The sequence below is a fragment of the Bos javanicus genome, chromosome 24 (genome assembly GCF_032452875.1).
Source record: "Bos javanicus breed banteng chromosome 24, ARS-OSU_banteng_1.0, whole genome shotgun sequence".
In the NCBI taxonomy this organism is placed as follows: Eukaryota; Metazoa; Chordata; class Mammalia; order Artiodactyla; family Bovidae; genus Bos; species Bos javanicus.
Genome location: NC_083891.1, coordinates 2657846 through 2685000, shown reverse-complemented (window position 1 = coordinate 2685000; position 27155 = coordinate 2657846). Strand labels below are relative to the sequence as shown.

At 51.0% G+C, this 27155-nt stretch overlaps 1 protein-coding gene across 5 annotated transcripts in view; it reads right to left on the bottom strand.

Annotated features, from left to right (window-relative positions):
• ZNF516 (zinc finger protein 516) overlaps positions 1-27155 on the bottom strand; it is a 100408-nt gene that overhangs the window by 43529 nt on the left and 29724 nt on the right. For all 5 annotated transcript variants that reach the window (XM_061399502.1, XM_061399503.1, XM_061399505.1 and 2 more), the window contains exon 2: positions 10273-12173. In XM_061399502.1, coding sequence (XP_061255486.1) covers positions 10273-12001 — 1729 coding nt within the window. In that variant the 5' untranslated portion in view covers positions 12002-12173. The remainder of the gene's footprint in view (positions 1-10272; positions 12174-27155) is intronic.

Here is a 27155-nt window from a genome sequence, read left to right as displayed (position 1 = left end):
GCGCCCCAACACCAGGCCTCGCCATGCACGCTGGGCGCTGAGTGTGACCCGGTGTCCTATCCCCTCCCTTTGTCCTCGGATAGAAAAGGGGCCAGAGGGAGGGCAAAGGGGCTGAGCAGGATTGGGGGAGACAATGACCGGTGGGCAGCGGAGTAGGCGAGGCTGATGCTGGACCCCTGGACAGAGGGAAGACCAGCCCTCCCCTGCCTTCCCCGCACCTGCTCTGGGGGGTGTCCTCGTGTGCTGCTGCTCCAAAACCTACAAGCTTCTAAAACAGGCCCCCCCAACACACCAGACCTTCAAACTCAGAGAAAAGGATCTTGAACTCAAGGAAGAAAAACCCAACGAACTCTGATCCAGAATGGGAAAGAAGTCTGGATATTTAAAACGGATCCAGGAACCCTGCATCCACCCGGTGCTTTCCAGCTCGGGAGGCAGCTCTGGGGGTAGCTTTCTCTCTTCCCCACTAATGTGCAAGCCCAGGGCCCTTTTGTGATCAGTAGCAAGAATTTGTTTCTAAGTGGTGAGTAGGCTGTCACCATGGAAACTGCAGAGACTCTTTCTCTCCTTGGTGTTACACACCACCTGTCCAGAACTTTGTGTTCAGAGTTTACAAAATTCCCAAGTCAAGGACTGTGCAACCCCTTTCCTCGAAGCTGGAATTCAGGAGCTCTGTCGGCCACCTCCGGTGACACCCTGAACTGCACAGTGCGGCCAGTAACAACGCTTCTCTATCAGCCAAGGAGCGTTACAAGAAAAAGAGCTTTTAAAGGTTTAATGCCCGTTTTTTAACCTCATGGCCCTACTCTACCAAATTTCACCATTGTTTAAAAAAACAGCCCCAAATTCTATTTCTTAAAGATGAAAACGTTTGATCCACCCCCACTGCTGTGCGTTTCAAGTCCAACGCCAGAATAACCTGTGTAAATCATATCTCACGAATGCTGCAGAAATCTGTTTTTTAAAAGCCAAGAACATCACAGACAAGCCTTGAATGGAAGCAGTTATAGCATCCAAAAGTCAGACTGGAAACATGACCATCATTCCCACATCCAAAATGGCATTCTCCAGCAGTCCAGCCCATCAGTGAACTGCCCGTTCGTCTGCAGGACAACCTGCCTGCAGGATTCTGGGGAGGAAGCTGCGGTTCCCAGCAGGCTTCGGACGTTAGGGCCAGCCACACACACCATCTTCTCCAGCACAGTCAACCTGTCATCAGAGGGTCCCACTGGGCTACCCTTTTTGATGGTATATTTCAGTAACCAATTAGACTGAAAAATGAAAAGTGTAGTCAGAGTAAAACTGGAACTCAGTTTATCCACAGGGCTGAAAGTCTGGAGTTCGCAAAAAGAGCGTGAGTAATACTCAAATCTGGTACATTGTTAGGAGAACATACTTGGCAGCTAGCAGTTAGCCTGAATGTCTTGCTCATCTGTGAAGACACTGCTCTCAGATCAACAGCTGCCTTCATAAACAAAGCAGAAGAGGAGGCATCCTTTGAGTGGACATAAGTACAGTGACCGCACACACAGGTCCAGGTAAAATTCCAGTAAAGAAAGTCTGACCTTCTAACCTTCAATCCAGAGAAGACTATCCCAAGCTTTTTCAATTCTAGTAAAATACAGATCTGAAACTACATCTGTTTCAATATGCAAAGTATGCAAAGTGTGCATGCAAATACTGGATCATATCAGGAGCCTGCAAAGGTTGCACAAAAACCAGTCTTGGATTAGGATCTGTGCACAGAAAATTATGAAATTAAGGGAAAAAAAACTGAACCGAAGTTATGGATGGAAATTTAAGAACCTGTGCCAGAGACATGTACACAACAAACATACTTATCAAACAAAACCTAAATACTTGACTGAAGAGAATCTCAGATATAAATGATTCACTGCCCACGATGAATACACAGATCAAAGGTGATACGAATCAAATAGCACCCTCGGTACGAAGCTGGCTGGGCCAGAGCGTGCCTCGGAAGGACAGTGCATCCTGAAAGGAGGGGTCGCCCGGGCTCCAGGTGGGTCTGCTTCTGAGGTCACAGGCGAGGACCGTGAACCTCGGGCTCCCAGTGGGCTCGGCCACAGTGGAAGCAGAAAAGGACTGCTCTTCTCAGCAGCAAAGACCCCAGGGCCAGGGGCAAAGGCACCGGGTCCTCGCAGCCTCTCAGCATCTGCACCCTGACGATTCCCCCAGAAAGACAGGTGTCGGTGGAGTGACATGTGCCTAGGACAGCTGGGACACCCCAGCCCACCAGGTGTGACCCCGCTTCCGCAGCCCAGGGTCGTCCTCCTGCAGAGCTGCCCGGGACACCCCCTGCCGACCAGCAACTGATGGCTCAGAAGCAAAATCAGTTCAATCCAACTCTTCCCACAGAAGGCCACGTCTCAGGGGTCTGGGGTGACAGACCCAAACTCACCTGTTTCTACTACAGAGGGGCAACGGGCTTCCCCAGTGGTTCAGTGGTAAAGAATCCGCCTGCAATGCAGGAGATGCACGAGACATCGGTTCAATCCCTGGGTCGGGAAGATCCCCTGGAGGTGGGTATGGCAACCCACTCCAGTATTCTTGCCTGGGAAATCCCGTGGACAGAGGAGCCTGGCAGGCTGCAGTCCACGGGGTCACACAGAGTCAGACATGATCAAAGTGACCGAGCATGTACGTACGCACACAGAGGGGTAACATCTACAAAGAGGGGGCTCACACTTCACGTCAAGTCACAAGCTCCTGTCTGAACTGGAGACCAGGCTCCTCTTTGTGACGTGAGGACCACAGGGGAGGAGCTGAAAATCAAAGCCAGCAGCACCACAGCGCACAGGGGAAGCCGACAGCCAGCAGGACAACGGGGGATGACGGAATTTAGGAAACGCAGAGACAGGAGAGACTGAACAGGGGTCGCATCAAGTAAGCCTCTATGGACACAGGGCATGCATTTTTTATTGGCATCCAGGAACATCATTAATTTCTCTTCCAGAGAACACCCACTCGATGTTGCCCACAAGCAGCCTCCTGGAGACAGGATGGAGCCGGTGCCCACCCCAACGAGGGCCAGAGAGGACTGAAGAGCTCAGCAGGGCTGCCTCCACTCCATCTTGGCTGCCTTCGGGGCCGGTGGCCGTGGAGACTGTGGATCTGGAACCCCGGGCGGGGCCTGAACTTCAGTGCGTTTTTCTAGGACTGTGTATCTAGGACCACAGGCTTCTGCCCCTCAAGGGACAAGCCAAGACAGACACCCTCTCCCAGGCTGGGAGTCGGACCCTGTGGATGTCAGTTCTGGTTCTAACTCTGGCACCAACAAGAGTCATGTGGACAGGACGCCAGGCGGAGCCGGGCACCGCAAGGAATACGGCAGGAACAACCCCGCGGGGGGCGGGTCCCGGCCCCTGCATACAGCCCAGGAAGCCGGACCCCCAGCGGCTGAAGGGTGAAGACACACGGCTACTTCATGCAGAAGGAGAACCGCAGCCTGGAGTCCTGAAGACGCTGGGCAAGCCACGAGGATCCCCCTGTGCCTTGGTTTCCTCTCTGTTAAAACAGGGGACAGACCACTATTCCCCAGTTCCCTCCAGCTCTAAATTCTATGATTCTGTCTTGTGTGAAGGGCTTCCCAGGTGGTGCTAGTGACAAAGAATCCACCTTTCAATGCAGGAGACATAAGAAACAGGGATTTGATCTTGGGTGAGGAAGATCCCCTGGAGAGGGCAATGGCAACCCACGCCAGTATTCCTGCCTGGAAAATCCCATACACAGAAGAGCCTGGTGGGCTACAGTCCACAGGGTTGCACAGAGCTGGACACGACTAAAGCGATCTAGCAGAGCACAGCACATCTTGTGTGAAAGAGAGAAATGGAGACAGAGACAGACAACAAAGAAGCATTTGGATCCTGCTAAGAAACCACAGTGTTTGCACGGCATCCGCTTCACAGCCCGAGGACCATGCATCCCACGTGGGTGCCCCAGCGTCAAGAGAAAAGCTCAGAGCATCATCTCAGAGTCTGATATGTCTCACAGCGTAATTCATTCATTCTGGAAGGTCAGAGGACACAGCATGGTGATCAAGCAAATATGAGCACACACGCCATGCACAGATGATCAGTGTTTGAAGAATCAGAATAGAATAAAACACACTTCTGAGGCTCTATTCCCATCGTAACTCACTCTTGCTGTGATAATTCCGAGGCCTACCAGGGGACTGCAGGGCCAGTGAATAATTACCAGTGTCTCCATGCGTTGCTCCTGGTTGCTAAGACGCTGACTAAACCACAGGGCATTCTGCGGTTGGCTGTCAAGTGCATCTGGATATTTTTCTTAAAGAACTTCAGTACATCTTTCTACTGAATAAGGATTTGATAGGAGGGTTTACAACTCTCGCTTTACTCCCACCTAATTAAATACCTTGGTGTTTCGTCCAGTAGGAAAGACGAAGGGGGGTGGTCGTCCTCGCGTCTAGCTCAGAGGCATCTGCCTGCATTCGCAGCCCCTCCTCTGTGGTCTGGGATCAACCTGCCCTCCCTTCCCCCCTCTGCTGTCCCGAGTCTCCTCCCGTCGGGTCCCCACCCTGGGGTTGTGCTCCAGCGCTCGCAGGCATGGGGCAGGAGCACCCCAGCCCTGGGGCCCGGCCCAGGGCAAGCATCGCGGCCGGGCACTGCCGCAGCGGGCGACCGACCCGCACATGCAGTTATCAGGTTCTCATCGCCCAAGGTGCCGAGGCCGCCAGGGATGGGAAACGGCCCGGCGTGCCAGCGGGAACCGTGGCCGAGGGGAGCCGACCTCCTGGTCTCACTCGGACCCATCCCGCGGGCTCCCGTTTAACGGGGTCCCAGGACCACGCAGAACTGACACCGCCCGGGGTCCCAGGTTCACTCCTGCCCCAGCCCAGGGCCCCGGGGAGTGGGGGTTCGTCTCAGGCACACGACTGTGCCTGGATGCGCCTGCCACCCCAGAGTTGGTGCTGGTGGTTTAGTCACTCAGTCGTGTCCGACTCTCATGACCCCAGGGACGATAACCTGCCAGGCTCCTCTATCCATGGGATTCTCCAGGCAAGAACACTGGAATGGGTTGCCATTTCCTTCTCCAGGGGATCTTCCCAACCCAGGGATTGAACCGGGGTCTCTTCATCGCAGGCAGATTCTTCACCCGCTGAGCCACCCAAGCCAGTTACACATATCCTGTTTCCCATCCTCCCACTGTATTTATGGTCTCTCCTCCTTGCCCCCAGCCCCTTTCTTGTGGTATCATTTTTAGCTTCTTGAGTTGGGGAGGCACTGATGAAGCCTTGCGTTAGGACAGAAGTCCTTCCCGGTCACTGAGCACCAGAGATGGGAACCAGGCAGGTCTGCAAGCGGGGCCCAGCTCCCTGGCTCAGAACACACCGCGACATGGATCCGGACAGAAGGACAGTGGGGAGCATCCATGCCCAGAGCCCCTCCTGCTCTGTCCAAAGGAAGTGCTAAGTAACAACAAAAGCCTCCCGCCAGCAGGCCCAGCTGCCAGTAAACATCTCCCCCTGGGCTCACCCTACACTCCACACTGGGACTGCTGTCCTCTAGAGTCCCCCCAAATCCCGGCACAATGGGAGGACACGTAGCAATGTTTCCTCCCTAAACTGCTCTAATGACTGCCCATGCTCTATGGAAAAAAAAAAAAAAAGAGGAGACTAGCCAGTTAACCCTTCTGGAAGCTGGGTGACCACGGCTTGGCCGGCCTCACCCACCCATACACTAATGTGGACAAGCGGTCAGGCCCAGAGCACGTGCTCCACCAACATTTTACAACCAGAACACTGTGGCTCTTCTTGCAGTTACAACAGAAAAAAGATGAGCTGGAACGTCCCAAAGTGTTAGACTGGAGGAAGCAAATGAAGAAATATCAGAAAAATGGAGGCTTTCTGAAACAAATAACTTCCTCTTTCTGATGGTCTTTTCTTCCCTTGACTGTACTTTTTAATCCTGAAAACTCTCTCCTTAATTCTTCCAACTACATATAATACTGTGGCACTTCTTCACAGAACTTTCCATTCTATGAAAACTGAGTCATGATTTGTCAGTTAGAAACAGTCAAATATTTGCAATTTCATTATCTGCAGTTTCGAAACTTGGGGTTTTACTATCAATTACGTTACAGCCATCATCCAAAGATACAGAGAGAGGTTGGGCTCAGCGGATTATGGATTTGATGTGATAGAAGAAGTTAGAATAACAGAAGATAGTCAAAACCAAGGATATATTATCCAATACAGGGAAACACTCATTACTTTGTAATAAATTTAACTGCAATATATCTATAAAAATATTGAATCACTATGTCATACACTTGAAACTAATATAATATTGTAAAGCCATTATACTTCAACAACAACAACAAAAATACCTGGGGTAATCAATCACCTAAGTGTTAGCAGAAACGGTATGGAGATACCCAGTGGGAATGGGTTTTGCATCAAGTCAGGGCCCCCAGCATGAGGCCAGGCTTGCCCCGGGCGCCATGTCTTAGAGGACACTGAGCTCATGAAGAGAGTCCTTCAAGACACACCCAGAGGGCTTCCATCACTCCTAAGTCATCCCAGCACTCTCGTGATTTCAATTCTTTTCCCAAGCTGCACCACGAGGCATGTGGGAGTGGAATGCCGGGTCTTAACCACTGGACTGTCATGGAAGTCACCCATTCCAATGCTTTCTAAGCAGAATTCCTCTTTGGTCTGTTCACCCATCCACAGGGATGACTTGTGAGCACTCTACTCTGTGGTTGAAAATATTAATTTTTCTAATTTCAGTTTTATGCCCTTTCAAGGCTCCTCTTCCCGAATTAAAAGGACTAATTTTTGTGAACTCCAGAAGTGTACTTTCCATCGGTGCCAAGTCACTTTCTCAATGGAGACTTAAATCCAGCTCACTAACACATTTTAAATTATTGAGTTTTATTCACAACTTTGCTCTTAGACTATTTTAAGTCCTTAATGAGGGCTGCAGGGACTCAGTCTTATGTGGAAATACAGGTAATGTGACAATCAGCGCTTTCCAAAGTAGGAGGCGGCAACACTCAACAAAGAATGTTTCATAAAAAAAAGAAGTTTCTTTCAGTTAATCTGATCATGCGAACTGTCTCCAGATTCAGAAGCAGCGTTCAAACCCACTCCTGGATGTCAAAAAATCTTTGGAGGAAATTATGGCATGATGGGAATTTACTGGAAAGGTCAAAAAAATCTGAATTCTGATGTCAACTCTGCCACCACAGGTGAACTCACGTTCATGAGAACCAGTCTGATCTTTCTATGACTCAATTTCTATGTGTTTCCTCTCATAATTTTAACCAGTCATCCCACCCAGGTTCTATGAGAATTTAAAGTCATTTCAATGTTTGAAGATCTAAGTCATCTTTCAGTGATAAGAAAGGCAAATATTTTCCAAAGTTGAATGCATTTTTTTAAACAAAAGAAAGGTTGACTGCAGATCAAAATAGAGGATTCAAAGCACCCATTTGCTTTTTCCAAGTATTAATGGTTGTTTCCAAGTTCTCGCCAATCCCTGCCAATGAAACTGTTTTGTGAGTCATAATCCATATAATACTCCTCTCTCCATAAGGGGCATCTGAGATCTAACGCCAGCTAAAGACACCTGCTCCTTGGAAGAAAAGCTGTGACAAACTTAGGCAGTATTAAAAAGCAGAAACATAACTTTCTCAACAAAGGTCCATATAGTCAAAGCTATGGTTTTTCCAGTAGTCATGTACAGATGTGAGAGTTCAACCATAAAGAAGGCTGAGTGTCAAAGAACTGATGCTTTTGAACCATGGTGCTGGAGAAGACACTTTAGAGTCCCTTGGACAGCAAGGAAATCAATCCTATAGGAAATCAACCCTGAATATTCATTGGAAGGAATGATGCTGAAGCTCAAACTCCAATACTTCGGCCACCTGATGTGAAGAACTAACTCACTGGCAAAAGCTATCTGATGCTGGGAAAGATTGAGGGCAGGAGTAGAAGAGGGTGACAGAGGATGCGATGGTGGGATGGCATCACCGACGTAAGAAATAATGAAGGACAGGGAAGCCTGGTGTGCTGCAGTCCATGGGGCTGCAAAGAGTCAGACACGACTGAGCAACTGAACAAGAAGAATATTAAAGGCCTGCTACGATATAAAATTGGTATCTTTAGGAGGAAAGACACTGTCCTTTGGGGCTACAAAAAATGACCTGTGCAGACCTACAATGTTCAACATTTTACACCATTGTCGTAACATAAAATTTTCTAGTCTCTCAACAAGCTATAATATTCTGTTGTCAACTTGCAAAATTCACTACTATATATAATCTTGCTATGGAAGCATCAGAGGCACCAAATTTCTCAAAAAGTAGATTATATATACAGAAAACACATATAATCTCATTAAGAAGTAAATAATAATCTCTAAAATTTAATGAACCTGAGGGAAAAAAACAGAGTAAATTTCAATTTACAGTGAATGTAATTTGATCTTTCCCACATCTTGACTTTAAAGGCACTGCTGAATTTGCTTTTTACTGGGCATCTCACATCTATCATAATAGATGAGGTGAAGGACAGCTTTTCCAAATATTAAAAATATTTGTCTTCAAAGTTATAAAAAATTATTACCAGCTTAGCATTTTATCCAAATGTGCTCCAAAAAGTAGACATAGTGTTACTGGTATGTGACCAGTAAAATCTACAGTTGTCAACATTTTTAAAAAGGAAAAACAAAAATTAGTCCTCAAACATGCCACCCGGGGTCACAATTGGGTTCCCCAGGTCATATATGACCAACTGCTGTTAGAATCCAGACGATCTCCCAGAATGCAAAGTACAGTTTCAGAGAAAGGGATATTATCTTGCTTCCTCCCACGGGTGAATGACTAAGAAATGAAATGCAAAATACGAGCTGATGCATAATGTGCTATTTTTCATTTATGGACATGTACATGTGTGCAGATTCAGTATAGACTGCCCTGCAGGATCAGAGAAACTTTTGACTACACTTCTACTAACTCTGCATATACTTGAGTGTACCAGACGCTCATACAATACATTGTCCAGACCTGTAATAATTAAACTCTGTTCAAGAGAACTATTTTCAGTACGGGGAAAATGACATACACTCGTGTGTTGTTTTAAAGAGGTGCACAGGGGCAGTTTTCCTCACTACAGAATACAAAACACCACGCTGAAGCACTGGGATTTCCATCATTGCCAATCTTTCCCTAAAAGTAACATCCAGTCAAACCAATTTTCAGGGAGAAAGGAAAACATTCCTGGCTATGGGGAGAAAGTTACAAGCTTGTAACTAAAACATCACCTCCATTTAAAGGAATGACCCAAGACAAAAATTAATGAAGAAAATACCAAAATGTATAAAATTTATTAAAAAATGGGAACATGGTGGGAATAAATTTGGCCAAGCATCTTTAAATATTTACATAGCTGCAACTTGGAAAGTAATCTGGTTCCAATTAGCCATCTCTAAACCCACAGGGTTACTGGAATCCGAGGAGATTAATTATAACTGCACACAATATGAAGGTCCTCTTTCACTCAGCTGTCTGGTGCAAGGAGAGAAGCAGAGGAAAGCGTGTGTGCCCCAGCTGATGGTGTGAAGAGAAGGGCACACCTCGGAAGGGCTCCATCACTCCGTCTTCACTCAGCAATACCTGATGCTCCAAAGAGACCATGACCTCAACAGCCAGGGTTGATTTATGCAAACACTATAGGTAGTCAGCAAACAGGAGCCTCAAGTGGAGATGCCAGGGGCCTGGGTCTGCACCCACCAGCCCACGCTCCAAGTACACACTGGGTACAGACTCTCTGAGTGCAGGGGCACCTGAGTCAGGACTAGCCGAGCCTGGAATACCTGGGAAAAGGCAGCAAGCGCAGGGTTACCTGGGGGTAGGGTCACCGAAGGATGAGGCTACCTGAGCACCAAGGATGCTGGGCCGCCTGGGGGCAAGGCTACCTGAGCCTTAACTGCCTGGGCATTAATGATGCCTGCGGCACGCAGCAGCAGTCTACTGGTTCTGGAATTCCCCAGCTCAACGGTACCTAGGCACAGGGCCATCCACGTCCAAGATAACCTGAGTGAGCCTGGATCACCTGAGCGTGAGAACCCGGGCAAAGGTTTCCTGGACGCGGGCCACTTGGGTATGGGGCGACCCAGCTACAGGGCTACCTGAGCCCAAACCACCTGGACATGAGATACCCAGGCAAGGGAAACCCGGACGCAGGGCTACTGGGACCTGGGCCACCGGGGCGCACGCACTCACCTGCTGTGGGATGGGCCGGGGCCTCCTCTCCGCTCTCATCGGCAGCCTCATCAGCGAGGCCCGAGCCCGGGGAGTCCGCGGCGGCGCAACCCGACCCAGGGCTGCTGGGCTGAGAGGCCGAGTCGCCCTCGCTGAGGGAGCCGCAGCGGGCACGCGGCGCACGGTCCCCGGGGCCGTCGCGCTCTCGGTCGCGGCGCGCGCGGCGGTGCACTCGCGAATGCAGCACCATCTGGTGGTACGTGCGGAAGATCTTGCCGCACTCGAAGCACTCGGACGACTTGCCGTGGCCGGCAGGGACGGCAGCACGGCGGCTGGGGCGTGCGGAGGGCCGGGGATCCGGGGGCCCAGGCGCGGGGTCCCCGGGTGCGCCTGCCCTCTTGCGCGGGGGGCCCTGCGCACCCGGTTCAGGCTCGCGCTTGCGCTTCTCCTGGCTCACCAGGATGAACTCGCGTCGCTCCTTGTCGAAGGCCACGTCCCCGGCCAGCGCCTCGTCCCACGCCGCGTACTTGAGGTACTCGGCCGGCTCGGCCACCTTGCCCCGGGTGGCCAGCTGCCAGGCCTGGTAGCTGTTGACCGGGTCCAGCTCAGCCACGCGCCGCCCGGTCTGCCCGCGGGCGGGCGTGCCGGCCGCCGGGCGCAGGTTCAGGCACTGAAGGAAGAACTGCTGGGAATCGGCGGGGCCGGGCGCTGAGCCCTCCCCGACGGCGGCCCGTGGTTGGCCGGCCTCCACCCGGCGGTGGATGGCGTTGTGCGCGTTCAAGCTGTCCAGGTTCGTAAACAGGTTCCCACACTTGGTGCAGACTTCATAGAGGCTCAGGCCGGCCACAATCACCTCTTCCTGCACCACGTCGTTGATGGTGGCCACGGGCTCCAGCTCGCTCCGGGGCCTGTTTTTGCTCCCCGCCTTCGGGCCATGCGCCTTCATGTGGTTTTTCAGGAACCACGGCTCCTTGAATCTCCGGCCACAGATGTGGCAGCCGTGGTCAAAGGAGCCCCTGTGCTTCTTCATGTGCGCCTTCAGGAACCAGGTCTGGCTGAAGGCCTGGCCGCACACCTCGCAGGGGAACTCGCCGGGCGGCAGCTCCGGCTTGCCGTTCTCGGCGAAAGCGTCTCCGCGCGGCCCCTGCGCCGCGATGTGATCCTTCTCCACGTGGCTGAGCAGGGCCTCCTCGCGCAGGGTGGCGTAGCTGCACAGGCGGCACGTGAAGGGCTTGTGCGCCTGCTGCACGTGCTGCGCCAGGTCCTTCTTGCGCTCGAATCTGCTCTTGCAGAAGGCGCACTGCCCCGCCGCCACGCCCTCCGCCTCCTTCCGCGTGCTGCGCAGCAGGATCTTGCCGGTGTCCGCCTGCGTGGCGCCGTTCAGGATGCGGTTACAGGCCGACGTGCTCTTGGTGGGGCTGGTGCAACCGCCGAGCCCCTCGGACACGCGCGTCTCAGCCGCCTCAGGCTCGCGGCCCTGGGTCAGCGTGCCCGCGCGGTGCCCGCGGATGTGGATCTTGAGGTTGCCCTTCTGCGCGGCGCGGTGGTCGCAGTAGGGGCACTTGTAGGGCTTCTCGCCCGTGTGCTTGCGCATGTGCTGGGACAGCGAGCTCTGGAAGGGGAAGGTCTTGCCGCAGATACAGCAGCTGTGGCTCAGCGCCCTGTCCCCGTCCGCCTCGGGGCTCCGGCTGGCCCTGGACGGGCTGCGGCCCCCTCTCAGCTCCGCCTCGGCCTCCCGGGAGCGCTCCATCTTGACGGCCGCGGCGGGCACAGCTCCTGGTCACGCGGGCCTGCCTGCCGAAGGACGCCTTATCTCTCCATGTTCAGGCGAGAAGATGCTTCCCGCTGCCCCGCTGCAGAGGTGCGCCTGCCCTGCAGGCGGGCGTGTCCTACCTGGAGAGCATGGCGCTGGCGGCGAGCACCTGGAACAGAAAAGACACAAAGGCCTTAGGAACCAGGCTTCCCCGCGGGAACAGCGGCCCCATAACGTCCGCGGATATATAACGTCTACACACTGCTTGTTCTGAATCCCATTCCCGGCCTATTTAAAGAAAAGAAGCATCCAGCAAAGTTTAAACCGACCAACGAGCAGCTGTTTCCTTTAAAAGATCAGTCACTAAACAATTAATGACTGGTAATAACTGTGCTAAATCGTTAAAATAAATCATTGTAGTTGACTGCGTGCTAGTCATTTATCGTCATAGATATCAGTCCCTGCGTGCGTGCGTGGGTGCTAAGCCGCTTCAGTAGTGTCGGACTCTTTGCGACTCCCTGGACTGTACCCTGCCAGGCTCCTCTGTCCATGCGACTCTCCAGACAAGAATACTGCAGTGGGTTGCTATGCCCTCCTCCAGGGGATCTTCCCCACCCAAGGATGGAGCCCATGTCTCTTACATCTTCTGCATTGGCAGGCAAGTTTTTTACCGCTAGCACCACCTGGGAAGCCCCAAGTTGGTCCATAAAGGATGTTAAATATCAGAACCTCCAATTCATGAGAACTAAACATCTGAAACCCAGGCACAAAGACAAGACTCATGGAACAAGAAAAACTCAGCTGATTAGGGATCATAAAAGGCAACCTATGAATGCACCTGGAAATTAAATGAAAATTTCTACGGGTAAGAATTGTTCCAATCTCCAAACAGTCCTTCTGTAGCCAGTGTTCCTTTCCTCTCTGCTCCTCCCTGCAGATTGGGACCACAGAAAGTGAAATGCTCTCAGAGCCAAGAGGCTGCTCTGGGGATTCTGCACAGAGACCCCAACTTTGCTGTTCAGGTGTGGGCAGAGCTGACCGTAGAGCTGACTCCTGTTTCCAGGGCGTGAATTTCAGGAGATGTCCTTCCCATCTGGGCATGCCCTCACCTGTCAGGTGCTGAGAATCGGGAAAGGACATGAGGAAGCCCCCTGCAAAGCACAGCTTCCGAGGGCCACTCAGACCCCCGGGCACAGGCCAAGCCAACAGTCACAGACAGTGAGACACCTGCCCACTGGGGCCTCGCTTCTACTACCAGGAGCCTCCCAGCTGGCCACAGAGCAAAGAGGACCGACTGTAAGCGCAGCCCCATCCACTCTAGCAGAGGCAGGAGAGGCGGCTCAGGTGGTCCCAGCCAGCATCCAGGCTCACCTGGATCCCAAGGATGCGGCTGGACTGTCCTCCTTTCCATGGGGGGGGGGTGGGGGAAGCAATGCTGCCACCTTTGCTGCCAGAGAAATCCACATTTTGTTTCCTTATTACAGCCTTGATGTTTAGTTTCGACCTCCCAGCCAAAGACTAGATGCTTCCACTCTAGAAACCCAATGCTAGAGAATATACTTTTCATTTCTTATCTGGGCTTCCTGAAAAACTAGCTTAAAAGCTTCATGCGAAAGGCAGCAGGGTCCTGCAGTTTACAGGAAAAGTCTTAGGCAAGGTGTCCATGGTGCCCGTCAACCAGCACAATAAGCTCTTCTTTCTCTTTTGTTTTCCACTTCTCTGCCCACCCCCATCATTCAACACTAAGCCCTGCTGTCCCTCTGAGAATGACCTGGGATGTCTTTTTAAAGAACTTAAAAATATTTGGAGGGGGAAAATGGAAAAACACCATAAGGGTAATGACCACTTAAGCTCAGAACACCATTATCGTTAAGGAAATCATAACGTTAACAAAACTGGCTCCACCACTAAGTGACCCCTTTCCTGAAGCCCACGGTTGACTCACAAAGTTTCCTGCAAACGTTTAAAGAAAGAGTCAAAATGGAATTTCCCACAACTGGCTTTCCTTAGTCAGTGGCCCAATCAATAATCTTCACGATCGTTCTTTTTAGCTGCAAGCAAAAATCGCTGCTTAAGACGGGTCATCACTTCTTTTCCCCAAAAGAAAAGAATGGTGTCGTCAGGACTTCCAATGTAAAAATGCAAATGGGCGGCAGCCCCATTTAGAAGATTCAGGAGGACCTTACAAGCCCCATATTCCATAGCACTGGGCTTCCCAGGTGGCACTATGGTAAAGAATCTGCCTGCCAATGCAGGAGATGGAAGAGACTCAGGTTTGATCCCTGCACTGGGAAGATCCCCCTGGAGGAGGAAATGGCACACCACTCCAGTATTCTTGCCTGGAGAATCCCACGGACAGAGGAGCCTGGCAGGCTGTAGTCTATGGGATCACAAAGAGTCAGACACCACTGAGCGACTGAACCATCCCCAGCCTCCATGAGCCTGAGGGTCTCAGATGGTTTCTCAACCCTGGTTGGGGTCTCTGGTAGTGAGCGGTCCTCCTCCAAACACTGCCCTTTGAGAGAAGTTTTTAGCAAATACATCCAGGTACTAAACAGCCACAATTGCACTCTCTCAGGCAAACGCACGCCATGTGCGACTTGGTGCTTCAACTTTTCCTACAACACATTAACCTGAGATAACTAGCCTTATAAAGCGCGTCAATAAATGTGAGCTTTTTACTCAGACCTTCCGTACTTCTAACAACACAAACGTTAGGAAGAGGGCAGAGAAAATGCATGTTACATGTGTTTAGCTGACACACGACCCATGTACATACACACATGAAGCACAGCCCCATCGGAGTCACATTTTGCCCATAAAGAACCACTTTTGTTGTTGTATTACAAAGTTTTTCCAAGGCTGTAATTGGGAACTTGCCAGACAAGCCTGTAATTTAATTGTTTAGGCATGAAAATGGCTTGCTGATTAGGGTTTTAAAATAGATTTCCAGCGCATCATTCCGTGTATGTGTGTATGTGTGTGTGTGTGTTTCTCAAAGGAATGTAACAAACAGTTTGAAGCTGCTTTTTTAAAAATGCCTTACGTAAGTTTCTTTTTGAAAAGGTTAGGCAATTTTATATCTATATAAGTATTTGTATTTATATATACCTATATTATTTTATGGGCTTCCCAAGTGACTCAGTGGTAAAGAATCCACCTGCCATGCAGGAAACTCAGATTCAATCTCTGGGTCAGGAAGATCCCCTAGAGCAGGAACTGGCAACCCAATCCAGTATTCTAGGGGGGAAATCCCATAGATAGAGGGGCTGGCGGGCTACAGTTCATGGGGTCGTAAAAGAGTTGGACACGACTTAGGGACAAAACAACGATAACGATATTATTTGATAACTACAATAATAAAAAGTAAAATATTTATTAAAGAAAATATAACTCTGTATTCATAACTTAAAAATGCATATCGTAGGGATGGGGGGCGGTTTAAGAGAGGGCAAAATATCAACATCTTGGAAATAAAACACGTCGCTAAACTTTAAGAAATGATCCTGTGAAGGCACAAACAGCAAAGCAGCAGGTCGAAATGAATATATGTGAGGCACTGCCATGCCTTAGAGAGACTCTCTTCTCACACCTGCACAGCACAAATGAAATACGTCGACTTTCTCAAGACTGCTGACACTGGAGCTGGGATACGTTTAATCTGTGGGTAAATGTTTCAGCGAATAAATCACTCCTGTAAGTGAGGACCCTGGGAACTGAGTCTTGGACCAGACACCACGCGGAGAAGTCACTTCCTGCAGGGCCCCCGGCGACCCTGAGAACAGGCTCCGGGACCCAGCGAGCGCCCCCACTCCCCTGCCGACAGCAAGGCCTTTCTGAACAAGCCCTGCGGGCAGGGACCCGGGACACACACCAGGAGGAAACGCCCTGTGACCACCGAGCTGTCAGACCTGTAGGAACCAACACGCGACCACGGTCTGCATCCCACCCCCGTCCAGGAACCGCTCCCCCGGTGGAAGCCCCACTGCGCGGTCGTCGGGCAACTTAGCGAGGGTTTCATCACAGTCCCTGACGGCCGACTGGGTGCCAGGCCACGTTGGGGACCTACACACATGGGTAACCAAGCAACAGGCTTGCCTTTGCAGGTCCCAGATGTCGGAAAGGAACACGGAGCCACACGGCAGCCACGGGGCAGGGCGGGCAGCGATGACCTGCGCAGGAAGCCCAGGCAGCCTGGGAGCAGGGGGCTGTGGGCTCAACGGGCCTTCAGAACGAGCTCCTCGCCCCTCACCCCCAGCCAGGAGTGACCCCAACATCCTGTGGGCTGGACCTCTGTTTCACACCTAAACCTACACGCCTGCCTTTCTCTCACACCCACGTGGGCCTCCCAGCTGGGGGCCTCTCTCAGACTTCAGCTCGTCGCAGGCTTTTCACACCAGGAAGATGAGGCCCAGACTCCCCGCAGTGGGCTCCTAAAGGCCTGAACCCCCATCACTGGGGTCCCTGGGCTCTCAGCCAGTGATTGTGCCTGCCCCACACCCCGCTGCACATCTGCTCACTCCCGCCTCTGGGCCCTCAGGCGTGCGGGTCCTACGCACTGCCCACCTTCTCAGGTGTGGTCTCTCCGCACCATCCTGACCCCTTTTTGCCCTGTGACCAGGTCAGACCCACGTTGCTTCTCCCCCCTCGCCAGCCCTGGACCAATTCCAGTGCCTGTCTGGACATGGTTCTGTAACAGCTTCTTTAACGGGTCACTCGTGGGTTAGGCATCCTACAGTGAGAAGGCCAGTTCGCCAAGTACCACTGAATCCTGATGCCAGAGCGGAGACAAGTAGGCAGCGGGCATCACAGCACCATGACAGGTAGTCTAGACCATGAGCTCTGAGGTTGGGCTACCCAAGATCCAAACCCAGTTCTGCCACTCCCTGGGATCAGCCGTGTGACTGGGAGCAAGTGTCTCAGCCTTTTAAGTCCCTGGTCCATTTTTTCATTTTTTAAAGTGTAAATGATAGTGATGTGAACTGCATTATTTTTGTGAGGATAAATGCAGGCAAGGTGCAATGTTTAGCACATAATACATGGTCAACATATAGTAGGTGTTGTTATTAATAATCATTAAATAAATTAATGAAATGGCAGTGCAGCACGCAAAGATACTGAGTCCCTGACAGTGACACTGTTTGGTTCAAAAGGGGGAAATGAAAGTTTAGGAAGCTAGGTTGGAAATGGCTAAACAGCAACCCCTGTGTATTCACTGGACCCTGGAGGGTTTGTTGCAGAGGTTATTAAATACAATTACACAGTGTTCCCCCAACAGCTATAATCGTCCACAGTGCACAGGATCCAACCTGCTCTAGCTCCATCCAAGCCCCATACAGTATGGGATATTAGACTATATTTGAGAATTACTATTCTGTTAGGTCAGTAATACAGGAGAACATTTCTAGCTTTGCAGGGTGTATAATCAAATATTTTGGAGGTGGGTTACAAAAGAGAGGAGCAGGCAAATACGTCAAACCATTAACAAGTGCTTGGGCTGGATGGTGGGTGTATAGATGCTCTTCCCTTACTCTGTCCATTTTTATGGGGTTTTGGATAGTTTTCACAAAAGAAGTTAAAAAAAATAATAACTCCTTGCAACTCTGGTTAAGTAACACAATGGGAAACAGAGTTGCTCTGGGGCAGCTGGGTGGGGCGGGTGGGCCCTCCCCCTCACCTGTCTCCCCTCTCCCTCTCCAGGCCCCAGGAGGCGCAGGGGTCTCTAAGCAATGCACTTTGGGAAAATTACCTTTTGTTAAATTCTAGTATTCAAAACTCAAAGGAAAAAAAAATCATGTGAATAATATGAAACTTTCCAATTGAAGGCAGCATTTACTTTAGGAGGCTGCTTGCTGACACTCAAGGGACGCCCCCAAACTTCCGTGGGGTGCAGCCTCTGTGCCAACAGGGCAAAGTCAGGCACGAGGACATGGGCGCTCAGGAAGACCCTCCCATCACGTCCCAGGGCAAAAATCTGGCAAGGCTGCTGCGGTTTCTCTTCCCTCAACAGTCACCTTCTGACCGGTTCAGTGCAGCACTATCAGGGGAGAAGGTAGAATGTCCTATATTCTCACACAGTAAGCTCAGCCCTGACTCAACAGGAAATGTCGCCATTTTCTGCTCTGTGAAGTTCACCAACACAAAGCTTTGTATTCATTTCTCCCAAAACCATCAAAATCTGTTCTATCCAGGTCCCATCCTGAGAAAGGAATCAGAGACCCATGCAACACGGAACTCTGTTCGATGTTCTGTGCCAGCCTGGGTGGGAGGGGCTTGGGGGGAGAATGGGTACATGTATATGTGCGGCTGAATCCCTTCACTGTTCACTTGAAACTACCACAAGGTTGTTAATTGGCTACCCACGCATGCATGCTAAATCGCTTGTTGTGTTTGACTCTCTGCAGTCTTATGGACTGTAGCCCACCAGGTTCCTATGACCATGTGGATTCTCCAGGCAAGAACACTGGAGTGGGTTTGCATGCCCTCCTCCAGGGGATCCTCCCGACCCAGGGATGGAACTCTCCTATACTGCCAAGCAGGTTATTTACCACTAGCGCCATCTTGGAAGCTTCTAATAGGCTATAACCCCAAGCGAAATAAAAAGTTTCAAGTTTGGGGGTGGGGGTGGGGAAAAGATGAGCGTTTCTTTAAAGGGACTCAAACCAGACTCCAGACCTGGAGCTGCAGGAAGAAGGGCACTTCCTGTCCTGGGTCTAGGCTGCTATCTGGACAGAGGCAAAGCTGCGGCTCCAGCTGCTGCAAACCAAGTCCCTTCAGTCCGGGTTAACCACGTTGTGACGCTAAGAACCAGCTGGGCTGCAGGCGCCCTGTGGTCTCCCCTCCCTTCCTCTCCGGGGGTCACCTTGGGGGTGGGGGGCTTCCGAGAGGCGGAAGGACAGGGCTGGGCTCACGGCGGGGGGGCCACTGGGGAGGCGCTGGTGGAAAAAGTGGAAACTGAGGAGTCGGTGCTGAGGGTAAGATGCCCTCACGAAGGAGACAGCTCGGGGCAGACAGGCAGGCCGCTCAGGATACTGACGGTATTCTGGCTCCGGAAGGCAGGTCACACAACTCCCAGAGCGGCCTCCGGGGCGACAGTGGGCACCCTCTCCTGGGGCTGGGCCCGTGGGTCTCAGAGACGCCCACCTGCCCTCCAGCGGACAAGGCGGGGGCCTTCCCAGCGAGCCTGGGGCATTCGAGCCGGGAGTGAACACACACCATTGACACCCCGCACGGGCTCGTCTACCGCGGAGACAGAAGGCCCTTCTCTGAGCCACCGCGGAGGGCTCCGTCACGACGACGAGGGGCCCTCTCCCCACGCGCCGGTCTGAGCCCGATGAACAATCCCGGCTTATCGCCCCCAGCCCGGGTCCGGGCCGCCCGTGAAGCGGCGCATTCACCGCCCGGCGCGAGGGCCTCGGGCCGCCTGGCTCAGGCCGGTCAATGATCTATTATGAGCGAGCTCCACTCACACAAGGCGAAGCGGAGGCGGCGACCCCGAGAATCGGGGCATTCACTGGGAAGCCCGCTGGCCTCCCCCAGCGGAGGAGGACACTGATGTCCCAGCGCCTGGGGGACACTCCCCTGCACCCGGCAGCCAGAGAGCAACGTGCTCGGACTTTTCTGCCAAAAGCACTCGTTTTAAAGGTAAACCTGAAAAATGCTTTGTTCGGGACACGAGGTGACCTGACCGGGCCACAGACACGATGGTGATAAAAGTCCATCTTCCTAAACAAAGCTTTCCTTTAGATTATTTGGCAGGCCTAAATAAACCAATGTGAATGCCAACGCGAATCTCCACATGTAACCATCTGTGATAAGGGTTTATTTACTAAACTCTGCGGTCACTTAAAAACAAGATTCATTTCTATTCTTGTACCTCAGGCCATAGCCTCTGAAGCTTCCACCCATTCACGCGGAAATGCAGAGAAGACCTCAGCGTCATTCCAAAAGTAGGGTATCTTTGATGAGGCTGTTTACCACAATGTGTCAAAAACCCAGTACATTACTGGTTGAGCAGACAGAGATGCCATCTTTGCCTCCAGAGACAAGAACATCCCCTAACAGTAAAGACAGCCTACCGAGACCCTTGCTAAAGGAAATATAAATTAATGTGAACATATAAGCTGCCCACATGTCCTTTTACTAAAATACAAAAACTCGCAGTCAGCTCCGACCTTACAGGGGAACAACAAAAGCAGATGAATACACAATATAATTATTGATTACATTCAGAAAAGGCCCAGAATAAACAGGGAAGGACTTGTGAATATTCTTTCCTGGCCATTAGTAACATATTCTGGAAAACCCAAACAGTGAAGCCTGAGAACGAGGCATCCACGTGAAAATAAAGATGGTGGATTTTTTTTTTTTTTTTAATCTCAAAAGGAAACAGGGGTCCTTTTACTTGCTTTTTCTGCTACTCTCCAAAATGAATCCAGCAAAGCTTTTTATTTACTAGTTCCCAAGTCTCATATTAAATAGTGGCCTTAGCAATCTATTTATCCTTTAAAAAGGAAACTTCACAAAACTGGAAAAGGAGGGGAGGTGTGGGGGAGAAAAGTCTCTGGAGCCAGAGGCTGCTCTGCAGTCTCCTGCAGATAGGGGTCCTGCCGGAGCCCCAAGTCCACCACAAAGAGCTGGCGATCTGGCGGTAAACCCAGCTTCCTGGAGGGCCCCGCACGGCTGAGTAGTTAATGATCTTGTCAACATTTCCAATAAGAGCCGGGCTTCCAGGAGCTCAGAACTGTATCTCCCCCAAGCTGGGCGGCTCCCCAAAATCTGTCGTCGCCCAAGGGCTTTATTAAAAAAATACAGGAAAATCACTCGCTATTCAGTTCGGCAGCCACAAAAGCACAAGTTTTTTACTTTCACTCTTTTTCCATCCTGCACTGAGACGATGAAAGGCAACATTTCCACTAACTCAGAAACACTGGAAACTCATGGATACCGAGAAAATGAGGACTCATCAGTTTCTTTTTTAAAACAAACATGGATCACCAGAAGGCCTTAGACAAACGGCAGGGAAAATCCTGTTTAGAGGTCTTTACTCAGGCAAACCTCAAACGTGTAGAAACTGCCACCAATTTGGTGTCCAATTTTAGTTTTTTTTTTTAGAAATTAATCAGTGGTGAAAACAAAACAGTCATAGGCAGACACATTATACTTTCTTACTATGGAACACTTCCTGGTCTGACACACCTTTTTGAAACACCTATTAACTCACTGTATAATAAATACATTTTAACTGAAATTTGCTTCTAGAAATAAGCTGCATCCTATTTCATGTAAATCAACAGCAAGGGCAATATCTGCCCCCAACACACACACACTGACCTGCTTTCTAGCCTTTTACTTAAAAGCAGCATTTCTCTCCCAGTATAAGAAAACAGATCGCCATTCATACTTCTCAAATATTATCTCATTCTTCTGTGCTTCTGTGAAAGCACCTGGAAGTCCCCACCATCGAGTAAAAGAAAGAATTGAGCCCAAGAATACAGAGGGAGATAATTGCGTGCAGTAAGCCATAAACCACCCTGTTAAACATTACCTTCCGGGGTAGTTCTGTGAGCACAGAACTCAGCCCCAGAAATGCCTTGTAAGGAGCACACAGCAGATAAATACTTCAAGAAGCAATTGTACTAAATTCTAAGCAACAGCTTACAAGCATTTTCTGTAAGGGTACACTGAATTGAGTCCATTTTGGCAGGACAGCAGAAAGGCATCTCATACAAGAAGTTATTTAAGATTCTGTTTACCACTGTACCGACACCAATCGATACTGTAAGAGGGTCAAAATTATAAAAGGACAAGTGAGTAAGTGATAGTTGCCCAGCTGTGCCCGACTCTGCGAGCCCATAGGCTGTAGCCCACCAGGCTCCTCTGTCCATGGAATTCTCCAGGCAAGAATACTGCAGTGGGTCGCCATTTCCTTCTCCAACAAAAGGACAAATCTTTCCCCAAATGCTTTCCTATATAAAGCACATATACCATAACCAGTTTAAGTTTTTCAGATCCACGACTGCCAACAACTACTGTAACATGACCTGGTTTATCACTAACCCAAGCAGCTGGATATTCCAGCCTCTTAAGGAGAGTGATCTAGCAGAGAATGTTTACAAAGCACAATTCTTGACAAGAACATGATGTCACATGGCTGTAGGACGTATCCTCCTTCCTGTCTAAAAATATACTTTCAAGCACAGTTAATGACACCTCTCTGCAAGTTCTGAATTCTGCAGATAAAAGACTGTCTATACTTTCCCTACAAGGATAAAAGAATAAACAAACAAAAATCCACTTCCAACCCCCACAATAACGTTATTGTGTGATTCAGCTACTCAAGTTAAGAAAATTCTGCACAAGGTCATAGACGAACTTGCAGAAATGAGGACGGAAGTGTTTTTCCTAAGTTGAAGCATCTTACCCAGCATCAGCTTTTGGAAACAGTAAATATAAAATACAATCAAGTTTTTCCTTTTTTTTTTTTTTTTTTTTTTTAAATTTCAGAGCTCCCAGCCCCACCCCATTGGTCCCTGGAGAGAAATGGTATCGCACTTGAAATGGAGTCTCTCCACTGGCAGTCGAGCCTGAATATTTGGGAAGAGCTGTGCTTCTGAGCTCAGGACAGGCCTGCGGTGAACAAAGAGGCAGCAAGGGGCAAAGCAGGTGCTGCAAACATTTTCCAGAAACCCATAGGCCAAGATCCCTAATCAGCGACCACGTCCGTCTGGTTCCGGCTCAGAACCGGGTCCACACTGAAGGGCGCTGGGGTGCCCCTACCTCTCTTCACTCCCCACCTCCACTCTCTACTACACATCAGACCCCAGACGCCCTTTCTCGACGGGGTTTTCCTCTGTTCAGCCAGGTGCTGTAAGATGCCCAGAACAGGTGAAGGGCCACGTGGGCACTGGTGGCAGACAATCCAAAGCCAGGCCAGCGGCTACCAGGCTGTCGGGGGCTGCGTCCAGGTGATGGACACCCTGATCCAGGAAAAGTTACACAGGCCTGGGAAAGAAAACAGCGGGACCTGCGTGTCCTGCCCACGCAATTCAAAACAAAATGCAATCTACGCGTTCCCAACTCAACCGTCTAAATGAGCTTCTGTCACATTACGTGATAAACACAACTAACGATCAGAAGCCGCCCTGACCTCCCGAGCAGACTGGGCGCGAGGGTGACTAACAGTTCCTGTCCAGCTCAAGGAGCAAGCAGCTCCCCTCAACTTGAGATGCCTTCACAGGGCTCCCCACTCCCAGAGGAAGATGCTGTGTCTCCCCACCCCTCCTTGCCCGAGTGGCAGGTGCTTCCTCCACTCTCGCTCCGAACCAGCCTCGGTCCAGCGGAACCCGTCCACCCTCCTGAGCCCGTGACCAGCAGCTGTACCACTTCACCGACGGGGATCCAAATCCGAGTCTGAACCATCGCCGGGGACTTGTTGGCGAGAGAAGTGAGCAAACCCAATGACGAGCCCAGAGCTCCAGCTCCTTCCGATCCCCAAGTAGCCCAATGCGAGCTGGTGAGTCCCAGCATCGGAGCCCAGAGACGCCTGGTGCCAGGTCGTAGATACTGACCTGTTCCTCAGTGGCCTTTTGGGCACCACCGCTCCCCCGAACAAGGGGCCCGTCCCCGGACAGAAGCTGCATTAAAACAAGAGCTGTGATTCCCACACCACAGAATCCATGGTACATGATTGCCTCCGTTCACCATGTATCATTGCCTTGCGCCTTGTCTTTCTGGAAGCCACGAGGAGGGCAGAACAGACTTTCACCACCAGACTCCTCAGTGATGTTTCTGACACAGAACTGGACACTGGTCACTGCCGCCAAGGCCCCCGCTGCAGGGGGGCAGCGGGACACTCCTCTGGGAACCATGGCTGCTCCCCCACCTCTCAGGACAGCAGCCCCTGGAAAACAGGACCATCCATCCCACATGCGGGCAAGTGAAGGAGGCCTGGGGCGGGGCAGGGGGGCCAGAGGGGTCAGCATCTCACGTGCCTGGACCCACGCCTTTGAGAAGCCCTGTGTAATGTGGCCTTTAGAGGAGAGTCATCTGTCATCCACAGCTTCTGCAGTTGTGAGAAATTCATCTTTGGCGTTAGTCACTCAGTCCTGTCTGACTGTTTGTGACCCCATGAACTGTAGCCCACCAGGATCCTCTTTTCCAGGTAAGAACACTAGAGTAGGTAGCCGTTCCTTTCTCCAGAAGATCTTCCCAACTCAGGGATCAAACCTGGGTCTCCCGCACTGCAGGCAGATTCTTTGAGCCACCAGGGAATCTTGTCTCACAAATGTAAAATAGAAGTGTCCACAAGGTCCTTGGGCCAGTGCCCGGGACCTCGTAGGCTCTCAGCGAACTCAGGTCCCTTCTTCTTTCCAACCCAAATCCAAGATTCGGTAACAGCGTAAAACTCAAGGTCGAAGCAAAGAGTCGGACACAACTGGGAGACTAAACAACAGCAACAAGGTGGAAGCACGTAGAAACCAAGGCCACTGCACAGGAGAGAGGTCAGAGGCCGGGCGTGAGCCCACATCCCAGGTCTGGGGATTCGGCAGTCTGGAGATGTTTGCTGCGGGCCCACCTGGGCCAGCCGAGCCACCAGGTGGCGCTCACACCTGGGCAAGTGGCTGGCTCACACGGACATCAGTACCTGAGAGTCAGGATGCTGGCCTCAGTCCCTGGGGCGGACGACTGCTTAAAGAAATGCTTCTGCTGCTTCCTCCTTTGACACTGAAAACCCGGCAATTTCCCCAAATCCACAAAGAAACTGTATAGTGTTAGCCGCTCAGTTGTGTCTGACTCTTTGAGACCCCATGGACTGTGGTCCACCAGGCTCCTCTGTCCATGGGATTTTCCAGGCAAGCATACTAGAGTGGGTAGCTGTTCCCTTCTCCAGGGGATCTTCCAGACCCAGGGATCAAACCCAGTCTCCCATATTGCAAGTAAATCCCTTACTGTTTTGAGCCACATATGAGCTTGCCCTTATTGCCTTATTTTGCATCATAATATCTTTCAGATTAAAATCAAAGTTAGTATTTTCCTTTGGGCTTCTAAATGTTTTTCTGAGCATTTCCATCATGGCAGGGCTGTCCAGGCTTCCCTGGCAGTTGGGGGCCTGCCATGGCCACACGGAGCCATGCAGTCACACGCACGCCCATCGCCACGCCAGGCACTGCTTGCAATCTTCCCAGACGAGCAACATCCCCTGCAGTTTCCGTTCTTCAAAGTCTCCTTCACAGCAAACCATCTCACGACTTTACACACAGGACAACCTACACAATTATTGGCCAAAGAAGAAGAGTCACCACCACAGTCTCCTTAACTGCAACGTACTTGATCGTCTAGAATGTCTGTTCGTCAAAACCCCAAAGCCACAAAGGCCTGAGTCCACACACGTGTCCCCGCTACACACAGGGTGCAGAGAAAGATGTGCAGCCCTGCTCAGTAAAGACCACCCATAAAACCAAAGATGGAAATAGGGACATCCCAGAGTCTGTAACTAGTTGATCACATCATTGCTTTCGGCACTGAGATGGCTCCTCCCAGCAGGGAGAGGGCAGGTCTGTGCCTCTTAAAAGCCCTCCGCCCAAAAATACTGTCCCAGGAGCAGCAAGCTGCACAAATGTAGGCAGAAAAAAATCTTACTCATATGCAAACTAACATCCTTCCCACAAGACTTTCCTAGACAGTAAAACTGAGAGTCCTCAACCTCTCCGCTCGCACCACGCTCTCTCTGCAGAGCTGCTTACCCAGCTATGTCTCAGGGAGAGATTCCTGCAGAGTTGTGCTGGAATTCACCCTCTGATCCTTCGGTCCTAACAAAAACAGAGGTGACCACAGGGCTTCACCACGAGGTGTGTGTGCTCAGTTACTTTTCTATTTACCGTCAGACTCCTTTGAACACATTTCCAGTTAAGCTGGGAAGAGCGGTCCCATGCCAAGGTCAAAGTAACACCAGGTCTTATTAGCCTGTCCTCAATCCGCAACTGCGAAAGAGAAGTCCAACGGATTAAACAGGAAGGAATGCTCGCGGAACCAAATCTGACTTTCCCAGAGGGTGGAGGTGACGCTGGTGCTCAGGGGAAGACACCCCCAGCCTCTCAGAGTCTGAAATGACCAGAAGTCGGTATTAAAGTAATTACCTTTTTAAGAAATGTTTGCCATTGCTTTTCAACAAGAAAGAAACAAAGTGCTGTGCCTCTCAAAAGCCCTCTGCCCAAAAATACTGTCCCAGAAGCAACAAGCTGCACAGATGTGGGCAAAAAAATCCTACCATATGCAAATATCCTTCCCGCAAGGCTTTCCCAGACAGTAAAACTGAGAGTCCTCAACCTCTCCGCTCGCACCACGCTCTGCAGGGCCTTTTGTTTCATGGGCTTCCCTGGTGGCTCAGACAGTAAATGTGGGAAACCCAGGTTCGATCTCTGGGTCAATAATATTCCCTGGAGAATGAAATGCCAACCCACTCCAGAATTCTTGCCTGGGAAATCCCATGGACAGAGGCGGCTGGCGGACTACAGTTCATGGGGTCGTAAAAAGTCGGACGCGACTGAGCGACTCACACATCTTCTTTGGTTTCAAAATCTTGACTGTCCGTCAATGCTGGCTGTCAGCACATAGCCAGCAAAGACCTGCCGTGCAGCTTCCCGAGCCCCACCAGGAACACTGCACCCCGAGTGGCTCATCCTGGACCGCGGATCTCAGGGCAGGACCTCCAGGCTGCCTGGCCCTGGCCATCCGCGCTAACAAAGCAGAGAACTGGAGCGGAGTTCCAACCGAGGTGTGCTAGTGATCTCACCCGCTCCACCCCCCGCCCTGGAAAGTCCTGCCGGACATGTCTTACAGCGAGCTACAAGAACAGCTCTTGCAAACATCTTTTAAAGTCTAAAATGAAGTATTTCTGCTGCATGAGCCACAAGCAGTGCGTGGAAGTCTAGCTTCTCCATCATAAATTAAACACACTCTTTGATAAATGACAAGAGCAGGCAGAGATCCCCGGAAATCGGAGCTCATGGTAATTTCCCTTTCTTCACTCGCTCAGGTGACATGTTCTCATCTCCAGGCTTAGCTGGAAGACACAGGTTCCTCCCAACAAAGGGGATGTGAGCACCACTGGTGTGGTCCTGCCAAGCACACGATGGACCTGCCTCTGCAG